The sequence below is a fragment of the Mauremys reevesii genome, linkage group 1, assembly GCF_016161935.1.
Source record: "Mauremys reevesii isolate NIE-2019 linkage group 1, ASM1616193v1, whole genome shotgun sequence".
Classification (NCBI taxonomy): Eukaryota; Metazoa; Chordata; order Testudines; family Geoemydidae; genus Mauremys; species Mauremys reevesii.
Genome location: NC_052623.1, coordinates 121,748,408 through 121,762,176, shown reverse-complemented (window position 1 = coordinate 121,762,176; position 13,769 = coordinate 121,748,408). Strand labels below are relative to the sequence as shown.

The window sequence follows — 13,769 nt, the reverse complement described above, 5'->3', positions numbered from 1 at the left end:
ATTGACCTCTCCCTCTGCATAGACAACAGACTGCGTGAGTGAAAGGAGGAGAGGAGGGGCATCCTGCCACCACTCTGCCCACAGCTTACACTGAAAACCCCAGGGCCCAACCATGAACCGATGCAAGTTGATCTGGGCCATGGGTTGATCTAGGGCTTGACCCCTAGATCACAATGACTTATGCTTTTATTGTGGAGCATCGGGGCATCCCCTCACCTCTTGCAAACCTAGTTTCCTGATTCCTTGAGGGTCGAGCAAGCCCAAGACAGATGTGGGGAGCCAGCCTGGGCACCAGCAGGGCATTATGCTCTGGAACCACCCCTCAGCCTTCAAGAGAAACCTGATCCAGGACACCTAGGTCCTCCCCACACTTCCAAATATGCATAAAGCTATGTACCATGGATGGGACCAAGCCGATTTCCCTTCAGTGGGCTCTGATTGATTCCAGGGCTACCAATAACATTATAGATGCTAAAGCTGCTAAAGCGCTACAAATCACCCTCTGTTTAAAGCCTACATCAGTTCTCATAGAAAGATGTCCTCAGGGCCAGGGATGCAGGAAACAGTACGTCTGGAGCCCATACCCCAGGGCCATCAGGAAGTGCTACAGTTCAATGTGATCCACTTTCCATGAGAGCAGTTCTCCACACTTCCCCCTAATTCTTTGTATCTCCTGGCTGGGGCAGCATGACCCTGGCAGGAAAAGTGGATCAACTTCCTCTCTGAATATTGCTGAAGAACATTGTGTAGCTGGCCGCAACCTTCTGGTCCTGGGCTCCTGCAGCTGATTGGAACCAACAGCACCCATGAGGGAACTCCAGATAGCGGGAGCTAGCCAGAAGGAGACATTCCCAAGCCTGTAGTCCCAATCTCCTGGAAAAGTATTGAGATTATGCAGACATTTTTGAAAAGAAGAATACAGGCATGCTACCTCTGCACTAGGACTATGACTATCCCTAGACCTGAAACCCAGGGCAAAAGTCTCTTATGGATGGATCTATGCAATGTCTGAGCCAGAACCGGCAGCCCTTTATGTATATATCCAGGAAAATCTGGCCAAGGACTTCATCTGGTGCTCCTTCTCCCCAGCAGAGGGGCTGGTCCTTTTTGTTAAGAAAAAGGATGAGATGCTATGCCTTTGCGTAGACTGTCAGGCCCTAAACCAGGTGATGGTCTGTAACTGGTATTCCCAGCCCTTAATCTCAGAGTTACTAGATCATGTGTGGTCTGCTAGAATTTTCACCAAACTGGACATCTGGGGTGCTTACAATCTCGTGTGCATCAGGGCAGGAGACAAATGGACGGTGGCCTTTTAAATCCACTAGGTGACACTTCCATCAAGCACCAACCATCACAAACTAACCCCTATGGCAGGGGTCAGCAACCTTTCAGAAGTGGTGTGCCGAGTCTTCATTTATTCACTCTGTTTTAAGGTTTCACGTGCCAGTCATACATTTTAACGTTTTTAGAAGGTCTCTTTCTATAAATCTATAATATATAACTAAACTATTCTTGTATGTAAAGTAAATAAGGTTTTTAAAATGTTTAAGAAGCTTCATTTAAAATTAAATTAAAATGCAGTGCCCCCCGGACCGGTGGCCAGGACCCGGGCAGTGTGAGTGCCACTGAAAATCACACGTGCCATAGGTTGCCTACTCCTGCCCTATGGTATGTTATTGGGAAATTAGGAGAAACTTGCCAGATCCTACCAATTGTCAATCTCAATGGAAATCTTTGCAAAACTCAAGTGCTTTCCTGGAACTATAACAAGTGGAAAATAAAAAGTAGAAATGACCTGACTTAAGATATCAAGGCATTTCTTATAAAAGATTTGTTGAACCACAAAGCTAAAATGAGAACTGAATTGACCCCAGAAATATGTGCTGAGTGCCTGCACCAACCAGACTGTAGGGGATACAAAGTATAAAAATAAGTTTTAACTTGACTTTTCTTAAACACCTCTTCCCCTGGTGAAATCCTAGCTTTTTCTACTTTGTGCAGGACTAGAGCTGGATGAAATATTTTGGCTGACACTTTTTTCCACTGGAAAAGGTAGATTTAGACTGACCAAAAGACTTCGTGAATTTGTGTTGATTTCACTGAATTGTTTGGCCTAAAGAACGCCCCCTCCAAAAAAAAAAAAAAAAAAAAACCCAGAAAAAATCAGAAAGTTTCATTTTACATTTTCAAAATGAAATGTTCTAATTTTTTGGTTCAAGATGACTTTTTGTTTCAAAAATTCCTTTGTTTTTTAAATACAATTAACCAAAATTTGTTTTAAAATGGTCAAAATAAAAAATCATGTGTCTCAAAATGGATTTTTTTTTAACTGTTCAATTCACCAAAATTTTCATTTCTGTTTGAGCTAAAACAATTGCCCTCTCATCTCTGATATTTTTGAGTTCCTAGAGAACTGAAAAAACCCGTTATTTGGCCAGCTCTTTTCCTGAGTCCCAGTCCAGTGCACTAACCACATACCATCTTCTTTATATGTATGTAGAAAGTTTTCATAGTTGACTATACCTCTCTCCCACCTTATATATGTCTCTTTTCCTCTTGGATTGTGCTAAGAACTGTTCATTAACATAAAAAGATGTGGTCCCTGCACCAAAAAACGCACAACATCCCACCTCTGTCTCAGTGTGGGGATGTTTGATTGTGGTCCTGAGAGGAAAGAGAATGGAGGGGCAGACGTGGCTGCTCTGGTTCCTCTTCCCCATGCCCCCTGCACCAAACACAAGTGAGCGGGGAGTGAGGTGTGTGTGTGGGGAGAGAAGCGATTTCTCTGCATCTCCCTGTTGCTATTGTCTGGGCTGTGGAGCTGAACAAAGAATTGATTATGTGTCTTGCATCCTTCCTCTTACTGTATGTGAAGCCCTCAGAGCATGCAACAGCCATCCTGCTGCGGCTACTGCTCTGCCCTATAAATGATTAGGAAGGAATTTTTCCCTTGGGTTAGGTTTGACATGGTGTCCAATTTTTTAATTTTTTTTTGGCCTTCCTTGCAGCAATTTGGAGGCCTGATTTTAGGTTAATAAGGAGCAAGGGCATGACTTAAAAGTTGCACTTGAGTTTGTAATTTCATTGCAACTTGCAGCTGGTATCCAATGCAGGTGAAAGGCTCAAAAAAGGCCAACGCTCAGAGATAAACATGAGGCCTGGGAGATGGCTGGTAGATCCTATTAGCCTGAAGAAAGCAGGGAAGCCGTTAAGTCTTCACAGTCTGAGGCACCCTTCATGTGGATGCTAATCTCCCCTCACTGGGAGAGGGTGAGAGGACTGAGAGGTGCTAGGGGTTAGGCTGAAGGGGGCCAAACCTGAATATTGATTGTCTGATATGGAGGCCATTACATTTTGCACCGGACCCAGGTAAATGTAAAACCCTGGGGCTTTTTTGTTATTGTTGGTTGGTTTTGGTTGGGGGGAAGAGGAATCTTAAACTTAAAGAGTTAATAGAGCTGCAGTCTTCTGCTTTAAAATCCCTTCCAGTGTCTGTGTTTCATGCTCCTGTATGTCCCGATCAATAGATTCTGGACTGGAGCCTCGAGGCCCTGCTGTAACATAAATATTAAATAACAACAGCAGCACACCAAAAACAAAACTCACATCCAGCATATCTAATGAACAACAATCTTAAGTACAGTCTGCAGAGTAACCTTTTGTAAATGCTGAGAATGGCTGATAACATGTTACCTGCTCTGCTGGACCAGACAGGATGTTTGGTAATTTGGCTGAAGGCAGCTTTCACGATTGTCTATTTTATTTGGCTCAAAGGTGCTGTATAAATAAATAAAATACATGACACTAAGAAAACAACACAATAAACTTTCAGAAGCAGCAGGGCCAGTGTCCTCCAAAGGATACCAGTACAATAGGTTAGGACGAGCTTGTTCATTTTCCAGTGCAGTAAATTTCTAAATCAGTAAGAGAGACTCTTTTCAAATGTATATCTGTCACAGTAAGTCCCAAATCCTGTCCTCCCCCTGCAATTCCATTGCACAGGAGAGAGGGGCTCTGTTTCAGAAGTGTGTGCAGTTTGTGCATGGCTGTGTGCCCTATAGGATGAGGCAGGACCGCTGCTGGTTCTTTTGGCCATTCACACCATTTAGAATGGACACAAATAGCTGGTGCCTGTGGACAGACTAAGCCCAGAGCCCCTGGATCAGAGCAGATGAGACCAATCCACTAATTAAAGAGAGCTGGGCTACACCTGGGCCTATACAGCAGGGTTTCTCAAACAGGGGTCGCTGTTTTTGTAGGGAAAGCCCCTGGTGGGCTGGGCCAGTGTGTTTATCTGCCCCGTCCGCAGGTCCGGCCGATCGCGGCTCCCACTGGCCACGGTTCGCTGCTCCAGGCCAATGGGAGCTGCTGGAAGCGGCGCAGGCCGAGGGACTTACTGGCCACCACTTCCAGCAGCTCCCATTGGCCCGGAGCAATGAACCGTGGCCCTTGGGAGCTGCGATCAGCCGGACCTGCGGACAGGGCAGGTAAACACACCGGCCCGGCCCGCCAGGGGCTTTCCCTACACAAGCGGTGACCCCTGTTTGAGAAACCCTGCTCTAGAGGTTGCTAGTGGGCAGCTGGAAAGGAAGAACATAAGAACATATAAGAACATAAGAAAGGCCGTACCGGGTCAGACCAAAGGTCCATCTAGCCCAGTATCTGTCTACCGACAGTGGCCGATGCCAGGTGCCCCTGAGGGAGTGAACCTAACAAGCAATGATCAAGTGATCTTTCTCCTGCCATCCATCTCCATCCTCTGATGAACAGAGGCTAGGGACACCATTCTTACCTATCCTGGCTAATAGCCATTTATGGACTTAGCCACCATGAATTTGTCCAGTCCCCTTTTAAACATTGTTATAGTCCTAGCCTTCACAACCTCCTCAGGTAAGGAGTTCCACAAGTTGACTGTGCGCTGCGTGAAGAAGAACTTCCTTTTATTTGTTTTAAACCTGCTGCCTATTAATTTCATTTGGTGACCCCTAGTTCTTGTATTATGGGAATAAGTAAATAACTTTTCCTTATCCACTTTCTCAACATCACTCATGATTTTATATACCTCTATCATGTCCCCCCTTAGTCTTCTCTTTTCCTAACTGAAGAGTCCTAGCCTCTTTAATCTTTCCTCATATGGGACCCTCTCTAAACCCCTAATCATTTTAGTTGCTCTTTTCTGAACCTTTTCTAGTGCTAGAATATCTTTTTTGAGGTGAGGAGACCACATCTGTACACAGTATTCGAGATGTGGGCGTACCATGGATTTATATAAGGGCAATAATATAGTCTCAGTCTTATTTTCTATCCCCTTTTTAATGATTCCTAACATCCTGTTTGCTTTTTTGACTGCCTCTGCACACTGCGTGGACATCTTCAGAGAACTATCCACGATGACGCCAAGATCTTTTTCCTGACTCGTTGTAGCTAAATTAGCCCCCATCATGTTGTATGTATAGTTGGGGTTATTTTTTCCAATGTGCATTACTTTACATTTATCCACATTAAATTTCATTTGCCATTTTGTTGCCCAATCACTTAGTTTTGTGAGATCTTTTGAAGTTCTTCACAATCTGCTTTGGTCTTAACTATCTTGAGCAGTTTAGTATCATCTGCAAACTTTGCCACCTCACTGTTTACCCCTTTCTCCAGATCATTTATGAATAAATTGAATAGGATTGGTCCTAGGACTGACCCTTGGGGAACACCACTAGTTACCCCTCTCCATTCTGAGAATTTACCATTAATTCCTACCCTTTGTTCCCTGTCTTTTAACCAGTTCTCAATCCATGAAAGGACCTTTCCTTTTATCCCATGACAGCTTAATTTACGTAAGAGCCTTTGGTGAGGGACCAAAGTGGAGTTAGCTCCTGACGTGGGTCCCTGGAGCAAGAGAGCAGAGCAGAGACTGGAAAGCTGACAGGAGCTATAGTGCCAGAGACCCTGGGGAAGGGTGGCCCTGGAGCCTGGGGCCAAGAATGGGGTTAAAACTATTTTCTGTTTGTTTGATAACCCTTATTAAAAGAAATAAACCTCCTAGAAAAGACTGGGCGTGGCAGTGCATGCTTTGGAGCTGGGAGAAGTGACAGCCCTGGTGACAGAGTCCTACTGCTGTGCAGTGTAGACGCAACCCACTTGAATCAGGTCCTGAGAGTCTGCAAAAAGTATTCCACAATCCCATGGGCCAACTTCCGTTGTGCTTGCCATCCTAAGACTCTCCAATCAACTCAAGTGAAAACAGAAACCACCCCACAGGGCGTACAGCAGCAGTTCAGTGAGTCAGCATTAACCCTTCCATTGTCCTCTGACCACTGAGCTGCAAACACACCATCAGAGAGCCTTCTGTGTTTGCAGTGGAGACTAACCCGAACAAGCCTTTTGCAAAGCGCACTGCTTCATGGTCATGGGAGCACAGCCAGATTTTGGTGTCTCTCTGGTCTGAGGCTAGTACAACTTTGGACTTAAGTAAAAGTACCAGGAATGATCATGCATACCAGCAGACAGTGAAGGAGTCGGTAGATTTGCAAACCAGTGCCCAGTGCAGGAAGTGGATTAAGCAGCTCAAGAGCAAGTATTGGAAGACCAGGGACCAGAACTGTACCTCAGGCAGCTCCCATTTTATGAGGAGTTTGACTGGGTACTGGGCACTGCATCCAGCACGGAGCCAACCATAGTGCATGATGACCTGGTCAGCCAGGATGATGCCCTGCTGGCCCCAGAATCCAGCCTGAGGACTGATGGGAGCTAGCAGCAGGCACCAACTGAGCTCTGACTCTGTTGCTGAAACTGGTTCCAGAGCAGGCTTTGAAGCAGCAAATTCTGGGTCCATACTTGGAGGAGCTGTTTGAGATACCCCCCCTGAGGAATATCCCGCTGCTCAGCCTGCAGCAGACACGGAAGGGACAGAAGACACTGTAACACTGCACCCCATATTCTTCACAGTGATATTATTATGATATGATTATGACATAATCATAATGTATTTTATGCAAAATAAGTCATGTGAGGTGTCATTGGAAAGGTTATGATTTGTTGAATGTGATTATCCTATTTGTATGCATGTATCATTTTTGTATCCAAAGTTATGAATATTGACTATGTATCTGTATTTCAAAATGTAGTTACAGATGAGCAATGCCCACTAGGCAAAAGGCTCTCAGTCTAGATGGCTGGCTGGGAAGGGCCCATTCAGGTTCATGTAGGTTGACCAGACAGCAAATGTGAAAAATTGGGACAGGGGTGGAGGGGGTAATAGGAGCCTATATAAGAAAAAGACCCAAAAATTGGGACTGTCCCTATAAAATCGGGACATCTGGTCACCCTAGGTTCATGAGCCATTAGGAAGAAACAATAGGCCTTAGGAGAACCTTATCTCCCACCTGGGGAGCCTTCCTGAGGATACTACAGATGGCCTCCAAGTAATGGCTGCTGAGACACTACTGGGACATGTGACCAGGTCACCTGGTGCTGGACTCCATCTTGGGATGTCAGTATTTTCCCACCGACTGGCATGGGAACCAAGCTTTGAAACAAAGGGTTCCCACCAATGTTCCCTCTAATTTTTTACATCCATATGCGGAATGAATTTTCCTATGTGCACCAATATGGAGGTGATGTGTGGTGGGGGTGGGGCCAAGGGGTTCGAAGTGTGTATGGGGGGTGGTCAGGGCTGGGGGTTGGGGATGGGAGGTGAGGGCTCTGGGGTGGGGCAGGAGCTGTGGAGTTTGGGGTGCAGGCTGCCCCAGGGCTGGGGCCAGAGGACTCTCCCCAGCCCTCTCCATGCTGGCAGCAGCTCTGGGGGAGAGGGTGCAGCTTTGCCCCTTGAGAATCTGCAGCCTGCTTGTACCATCACTTAGGGTGAGGATTTGCTATTCATACCCGAACTTGTAGTATAATAAGCTTAAATTGCGTTTTTGTTTATTTGCTAGGTAATCTGCTTTGATCTGTTTGCTGTCTCTTATAATCACTTAAAATCTATCTTTTGTAGTTAATAAACTTGTTTTTGTTTTGTTTAAAACCAGTGTGTGGGAGTCATAACTCAGGGCAGAAAGCTGTTGTGTATTCATCTCCACACTGAGGGAGGGGGCGAATTTCATGAGCTTACGCTGTACAGTTCCCTGTGCAGCGCAAGACGGTATAATTTGGGGTTGACCCTCCAGAGGAGGTGTGTGCCTGAGTAGCCGGGAAGTTCCCTAACTGGAGCCTTTCCATGCAGGGCTGGTCACAGCGTCTGCATGTAACTGCAGCTGGGCGTGTCCCTACCTGTATGTGGGCTTGGCAGCTTGTCACAGCAGTACAGTGTAAAGGGAGCCCAGGCTGGTGGGTTGGGGGGCTCAGGGGTACCCCACTTCCAGGTGGCACCCCAGGGGGAACCCGTCACAGCCACTCCTGAGCCTGGTAAGTTTCTGGCTCCATGCTAATGTTTATTGATACCATAATGGGAGGGATTTCTACTCTATGAACCAATGCAAAAGTTATGAGAGACCTAGGTTAGCAGTGTGTATTTGCTAATAATGGATTGTATCCCAGCACCTTGGCTTCCCCCCTCCACCTCCCCTGCACCATGGGGAGTTCAAAATGGCCTAGGAAATGCTAACAGTAAAGTACATCTTTAAAGAGTATTTTTACTGGGAAGGCACAGATTTTTGTTTCTTAAAAATAATAGCATTACATAGCTGTGTCTTTAGGTTTGCTGCTATGTAAACACACAACTGTCTATGGAGCCACCTGGAAATGTTTTCCATTTCCAAATCTAGTCCATTTTAGTTAGACGTAATTCATGCTGCCCATAGGTGACAAAATCCTATGTTGCCACTATGACTGGGGTTTCAGTTTTTGTCCAGAAATGGGCTGGCAGAGCGGTGGAGGAAGGCTGTGGAGTTCTGTGTTTGCATGCAGCAATAACAGGGTAAGCCATGTGGAAGCCAATGCAGCATCCTGTTGATTCTCTCATGAATTCTGACCCAATCCTGGGTGCTGATAGTTGCAAACTTTTCCTGAAGCAGGTACTCCACATAAGTAGTCACACTGTGGTGAACTACATATTTTCCAGAGCCACCTTGGTAGCTGACTAGCCCCCTCCACTCATAGATGTGCTGTTCAATTTGGCTGCATGTACTATCAGTTTTCCACCAGCAGGATGGAATAACATCCCTTTGCCAACAGGGCACCACAAGAACAGTTAAGTCCTCCAGAACATGAAAGGCCTGAAATGACAGAGAAAGCTTTGTAGCAAGACCACCAACCATTCTACCCCAAACGCAAGCAGTTATGTAATTTTTTGTAAAACAAAGTCAGCTTAGAATTTTTAACTTACCATTGTTTCTGCACTACTTTAGCTGGGATTAACCAGGCTGTGTCCAGGGAAATTCTGTGGACTGAAGCATCCCTCTCACAGTATATTGCAGTTCAGTTGTGAAATGGAACATTTTATGTCCTTGAAATTCCACAAGAATTATTTCTGTGCTCCTCCACTGAGCTGTGTGAGAAAATAACCCTGTTTCTTGTCCTGCAGGCCCCTTGACCTCTACTGGCTGCTGTACCTCCCCAGCTTGCCCTCAGTGCAGCACAAGCCTGGCCCAACATACCTTCATGGACCATTCCAAAAGGGAGCATTTCCGTGAGGAACTGATGGTTGAAGTTTTGGAGAGGGCCAATGAGCAGGTTCAGTACCAGAAAGAGAGGGACTTATGACTAGAGGCAGGAGAAAAGGCTGAGGCTCACTGCACAGCTTGAGGACAGGGTTTCAGCAGGGGAGCTGGCACTTGCTACACTGTTCCCGGAACAAGAAGGGCAGATAAGGGAGGAGGACAGAGATCAGCAGAGAGAACTGTCTGAGTGGCTCATCTCAATCATGGCTGCAAGAGTATTGGCTCCTGCTGCCTTTCTCACACCATGGCCTGGTTCCTCCGTGATGTCCCCTCGGTCTAGAAACAGCTTGGAACACTCCATATCTAAGTGGCCCACGCAATTGGGCCCCAGGAGTGGCAAACTAAACCCCACGCAGCCCTCCATCCTGACTCCCGCTCCTGTGGACACCTGCACCCCCCTCCCGGGTGCCAAGCATGTGGAAAACAGGGAAAGAAGACAGGGGACATGCAGTAGCAGGGTTTTTTTGTCCTGTTTGCACTTTTCCTGCACTTTTGTTTTGGAAATGTTGTTTTGTAACTGGTGTTTGGGTGTTGTAATGGCAACCGCCCTGCCTGGCAACGGGTGACAGTTGTACTGTTTTAACACATGTTTACAATAAAGCTTTTTATGTCATCAAGAACGTTTATTGCTATCACTGCACCTCATCATACAATCAGTATTGAAATAATCAAGCTAAATCCATGATCAGGAACAATGAGGAAGTACATACAGCAATCCACTCTTCAATCACTTCCTTATATAAATCCATACCGTGAACCATCCCACCCTTTTTGTAAGTCGTCATATCATTCATAACTACATTGCATGGCAATCAAGCCCCTATCTCTCCCTAGCACTGACACCCCCCAAAACCGAATAGCCTAAACCCCCACAAGCACATTAACAGAAGTACTAATCCTCCTCTTCCATGGGACCATGCAAGTCCATAATGTGGGAGCACAAAGCATCCCTGACTTCTGTTGCCCAGGTGCATCCAGCTCCAACTGTGGTAGCTGCACTTTCCGGCTGAGTGTACTGATTCAGTGGCCCCCTGCTGTCATAGGTCCATTCAGGGGGAAATGGCTCACCTCTGGCTTCAAAGATTGTGACGAGCACAGCAAGTCACAGTAATGCAGACAGCATTGATGCCACTAGCATCCAAACAGGTCTGTGGGCATCTCCAACGGTGCCTCATGCGTGTGTCTTTACCCTGGAGGGACAAGGCAAGCTACTCAGAAAGCTCTAAAAATGTAGTCTCTCTTCATGTGAAAGTTCTGGACCCACAGCTCATCATCCCAGGTCTGCATGACAACGTGATCCCACTAGTCTGTGCTTGTGGTCCTGTGCCAGAAGCGCTGGTTTATGTTGGGTGCATCAGCGGCTATAGCAAGTGTAACGAGCAGCATCAGCCGCTGTGAGTCTGCCATACCAGAGTACTCTTCCCTCCTCTGCTTTCTTGTCCTTCCCCTGCTCCAGCCAAAACGCTCTCAGGTGCCTTTCCTGGGTAAGAAAATGCCGTCGAAATGTCCACTAGTGTCTCATGGAAGCCCTGCCCATTTTCTGACACAGGAGTGAAAATGCAAGCAAGAGAACTTCTTGAAAAGGGGTCTCCTCCATGTTGGCTGGCAGGCTGTGCTGGCAGGCTGTTCAAGCTTCCTGTAATGTGCAGGGTAGGCAGGAAAGCTTTCCCACAGTGCACCACAAGCAAAGGGATAGAGCAGCCACATTTTGGGAGTCTGAGATATGGTTGGTTTGACTCAACTCTGTGTGCTGAGTGTGGACACCAGAGCCCTCACTGGGTTCAAGCCCAGATTAGAAAATTCTTAACGTAGGGTTAAGAATCAATATAGACCCTCAAACCTCAGGTTCTCTAACACAGGTCATCTGACTTGAGTCCCATTAACCCTAGGCTTACATTGCAGTGTAGACATACCATCAGTGTTATTACACAGCCTCTAAAATTCTCTTTGTACAGTAGTATAAGTCTCAAATGGCTAAAAAAATCCTGTACATCTAACTGAAGTACACCAGCTGGAAAACAGTAACCCCATATATCCCTTATATGTCACTTGTATGCCTGGTATGTCAGATTAATCGATTCCAAGGCCAGAAGGGACCATTGTGATCATCTAGTCTGACCTCCTGAATAACATGGGCCACAGAACTTCCCAAAGTAATTCCTAGAGCATGTCTTGAAGCGTATTCAGAACATTCAGGAAAACCATGGAAAGCAGGATTTTGCTTGCCATTTTAAATACTTCATTTTAAGCAAATACAGTATCCACAATAGGGACTCTGCTAAACAAGTTACTTTTCACTGACCTACTTGTGATCCAATTTATCATTAGATAAAACTGTTTTCAATGATCTGAAGAAAACAAGTTGGGAACAAAGTGAAGAGTTCTTGAGTGGTTGAAACAAATTAGAGTGGTTGTTTTAAATCAGATGTGGGATTTAGTCTCTTCATACTATGATCTTTGATTAAAATGGACAGTATAATCCAAGGCTGAATTACTGTAATTCAGAGTTTTGTGCTTTAACAGATGAAATTTTCTCTGGACATAATTTTGGGGCCAATGTTGTCATTAGGGATACTACAGTAGGTTTAAAATTATGTACTGCATTTCTTCAAATTCCATGATATGGTACCATAGGAATTTGAAAAATTCTGTTTGCCATTTTTAATTTGATCTTTCTGATGTGTGAGTCAATTTTGTTGATTTTGGACATTTGCAATCAGTCTAATCCCCCACATTTTAGCGACTTCCATACATACCAATTTTGGATCCAAGTTCAAGGGCTTCTGGTGATACATAGACAAAGGGCTCAAATGATAGGTGTAGAAATCCTTTATTTAGAAATAGTACCTGCCTATTGTACTATTTGTAAGAGCAAAATTAGGATATATTTGATTTTTGTTGCTTATCTAATTCAGCTTTTTAGATTGCTTTAATTTTTTTATTTTTTATGGGCTGCAAATTGCTTAGGGACACACTGCATGGAAGGCACTACACAGGAACAGTTTTTATTGTCTCTCTCTCTCTGAAAAGGTTAAGCAGTTTTATTGCAGATGTCTGCCAGAAAAATCACATGTATCACTAATGGAAGAAGCAAGTGATAAAAGCCTCTGAATTGATAGAGATAGTGAAAAAAGCAGTTTTAGCTCCTGTGACAGCATTCTGAAAAAACCACACTGTTTCTTATCAGCAGGTTGAGGAGGAATCAGACTGAGGTACAACAGTTGTATTGTAACCGTTTCTGATTGCATTTTGTCTTCTAATCCATACTGATGAGCTGTTTCCCCAGGAAAAGCAGTCTGGGGAGGCTGCTGCAATTTACGCAGAATCACACCCTTCATATTCAGAAAGGTAAATATACGAAAATCAGGTCATTACAAGGCAACACAGCTAGTTGAACCAATGGGAATTTAAGCTTTATTTTGATATATAACATGGTAAAGTACCTTGAAAAATGAACAAGCAATTTTAAATCCTTTAAATGAGAGATGACTGCAAACGAGCCATTTTTAAAAATCCGTTGAACTATAAGGCTGGATGGGGAATTTGAATAAACAGTGTCAAACTCCTTTGGTTTTGGCTTTACAATACCAAAACCAGCACAATTCCTCATTTTTCCTCTCTGTGACTATAAATAGCAAGTGACCTTGTTAAAAAACCACAATGAAACAACACAACCTCTGGATACAAATATATTTCAGGCTCAAGAAACAAAACAAAATGACCTCTTACCAAACTTGATGGTGTACAGTCCTAGTTCAGTGTTTGGAGAAGTAGATGTGTAACTTGCAGCAACAATAACAGGAGTTATACAATTTGATCAAATTACAATGTAATGTGCTGAAAATGTATCTTACTATGATGGCATTGGCCATCTCTGAGCTCCTGTTGGGCAAGATTTATTTTTATTTCATAAAACATTAGCACTTAAATTGCTTTTTTTTATAAAAAGGCGTCTTTACTTACATATCATCAAAGATGAGCTTTGTTCTTCTGCAGTCTTTGTGTGCCCTGGATAAAGATGGCCAAGGCTCTGTTTGGGAGTGTGGCTTGTTGCAGAGAACACTTTCTGAATTGATGTGAACTGCTTTCTAGACAACAAACAATACAGAACACATTGAGAAA

At 44.7% G+C, this 13,769-nt stretch overlaps 1 protein-coding gene across 9 annotated transcripts in view; it reads right to left on the bottom strand.

Moving 5' to 3' along the window:
- The window catches only part of AFF3 (AF4/FMR2 family member 3), a 561,464-nt gene that overhangs the window by 35,075 nt on the left and 512,620 nt on the right, over window positions 1-13,769 (bottom strand). For all 9 annotated transcript variants that reach the window (XR_005597307.1, XR_005597308.1, XM_039533253.1 and 6 more), the window contains one exon: window positions 13,611-13,735. Coding sequence is in view for 7 of the 9 variants with exons in the window: in XM_039533253.1 (XP_039389187.1) it covers window positions 13,611-13,735 (125 nt within the window). In the remaining 2 variants the exon portion in view is untranslated. The remainder of the gene's footprint in view (window positions 1-13,610; window positions 13,736-13,769) is intronic.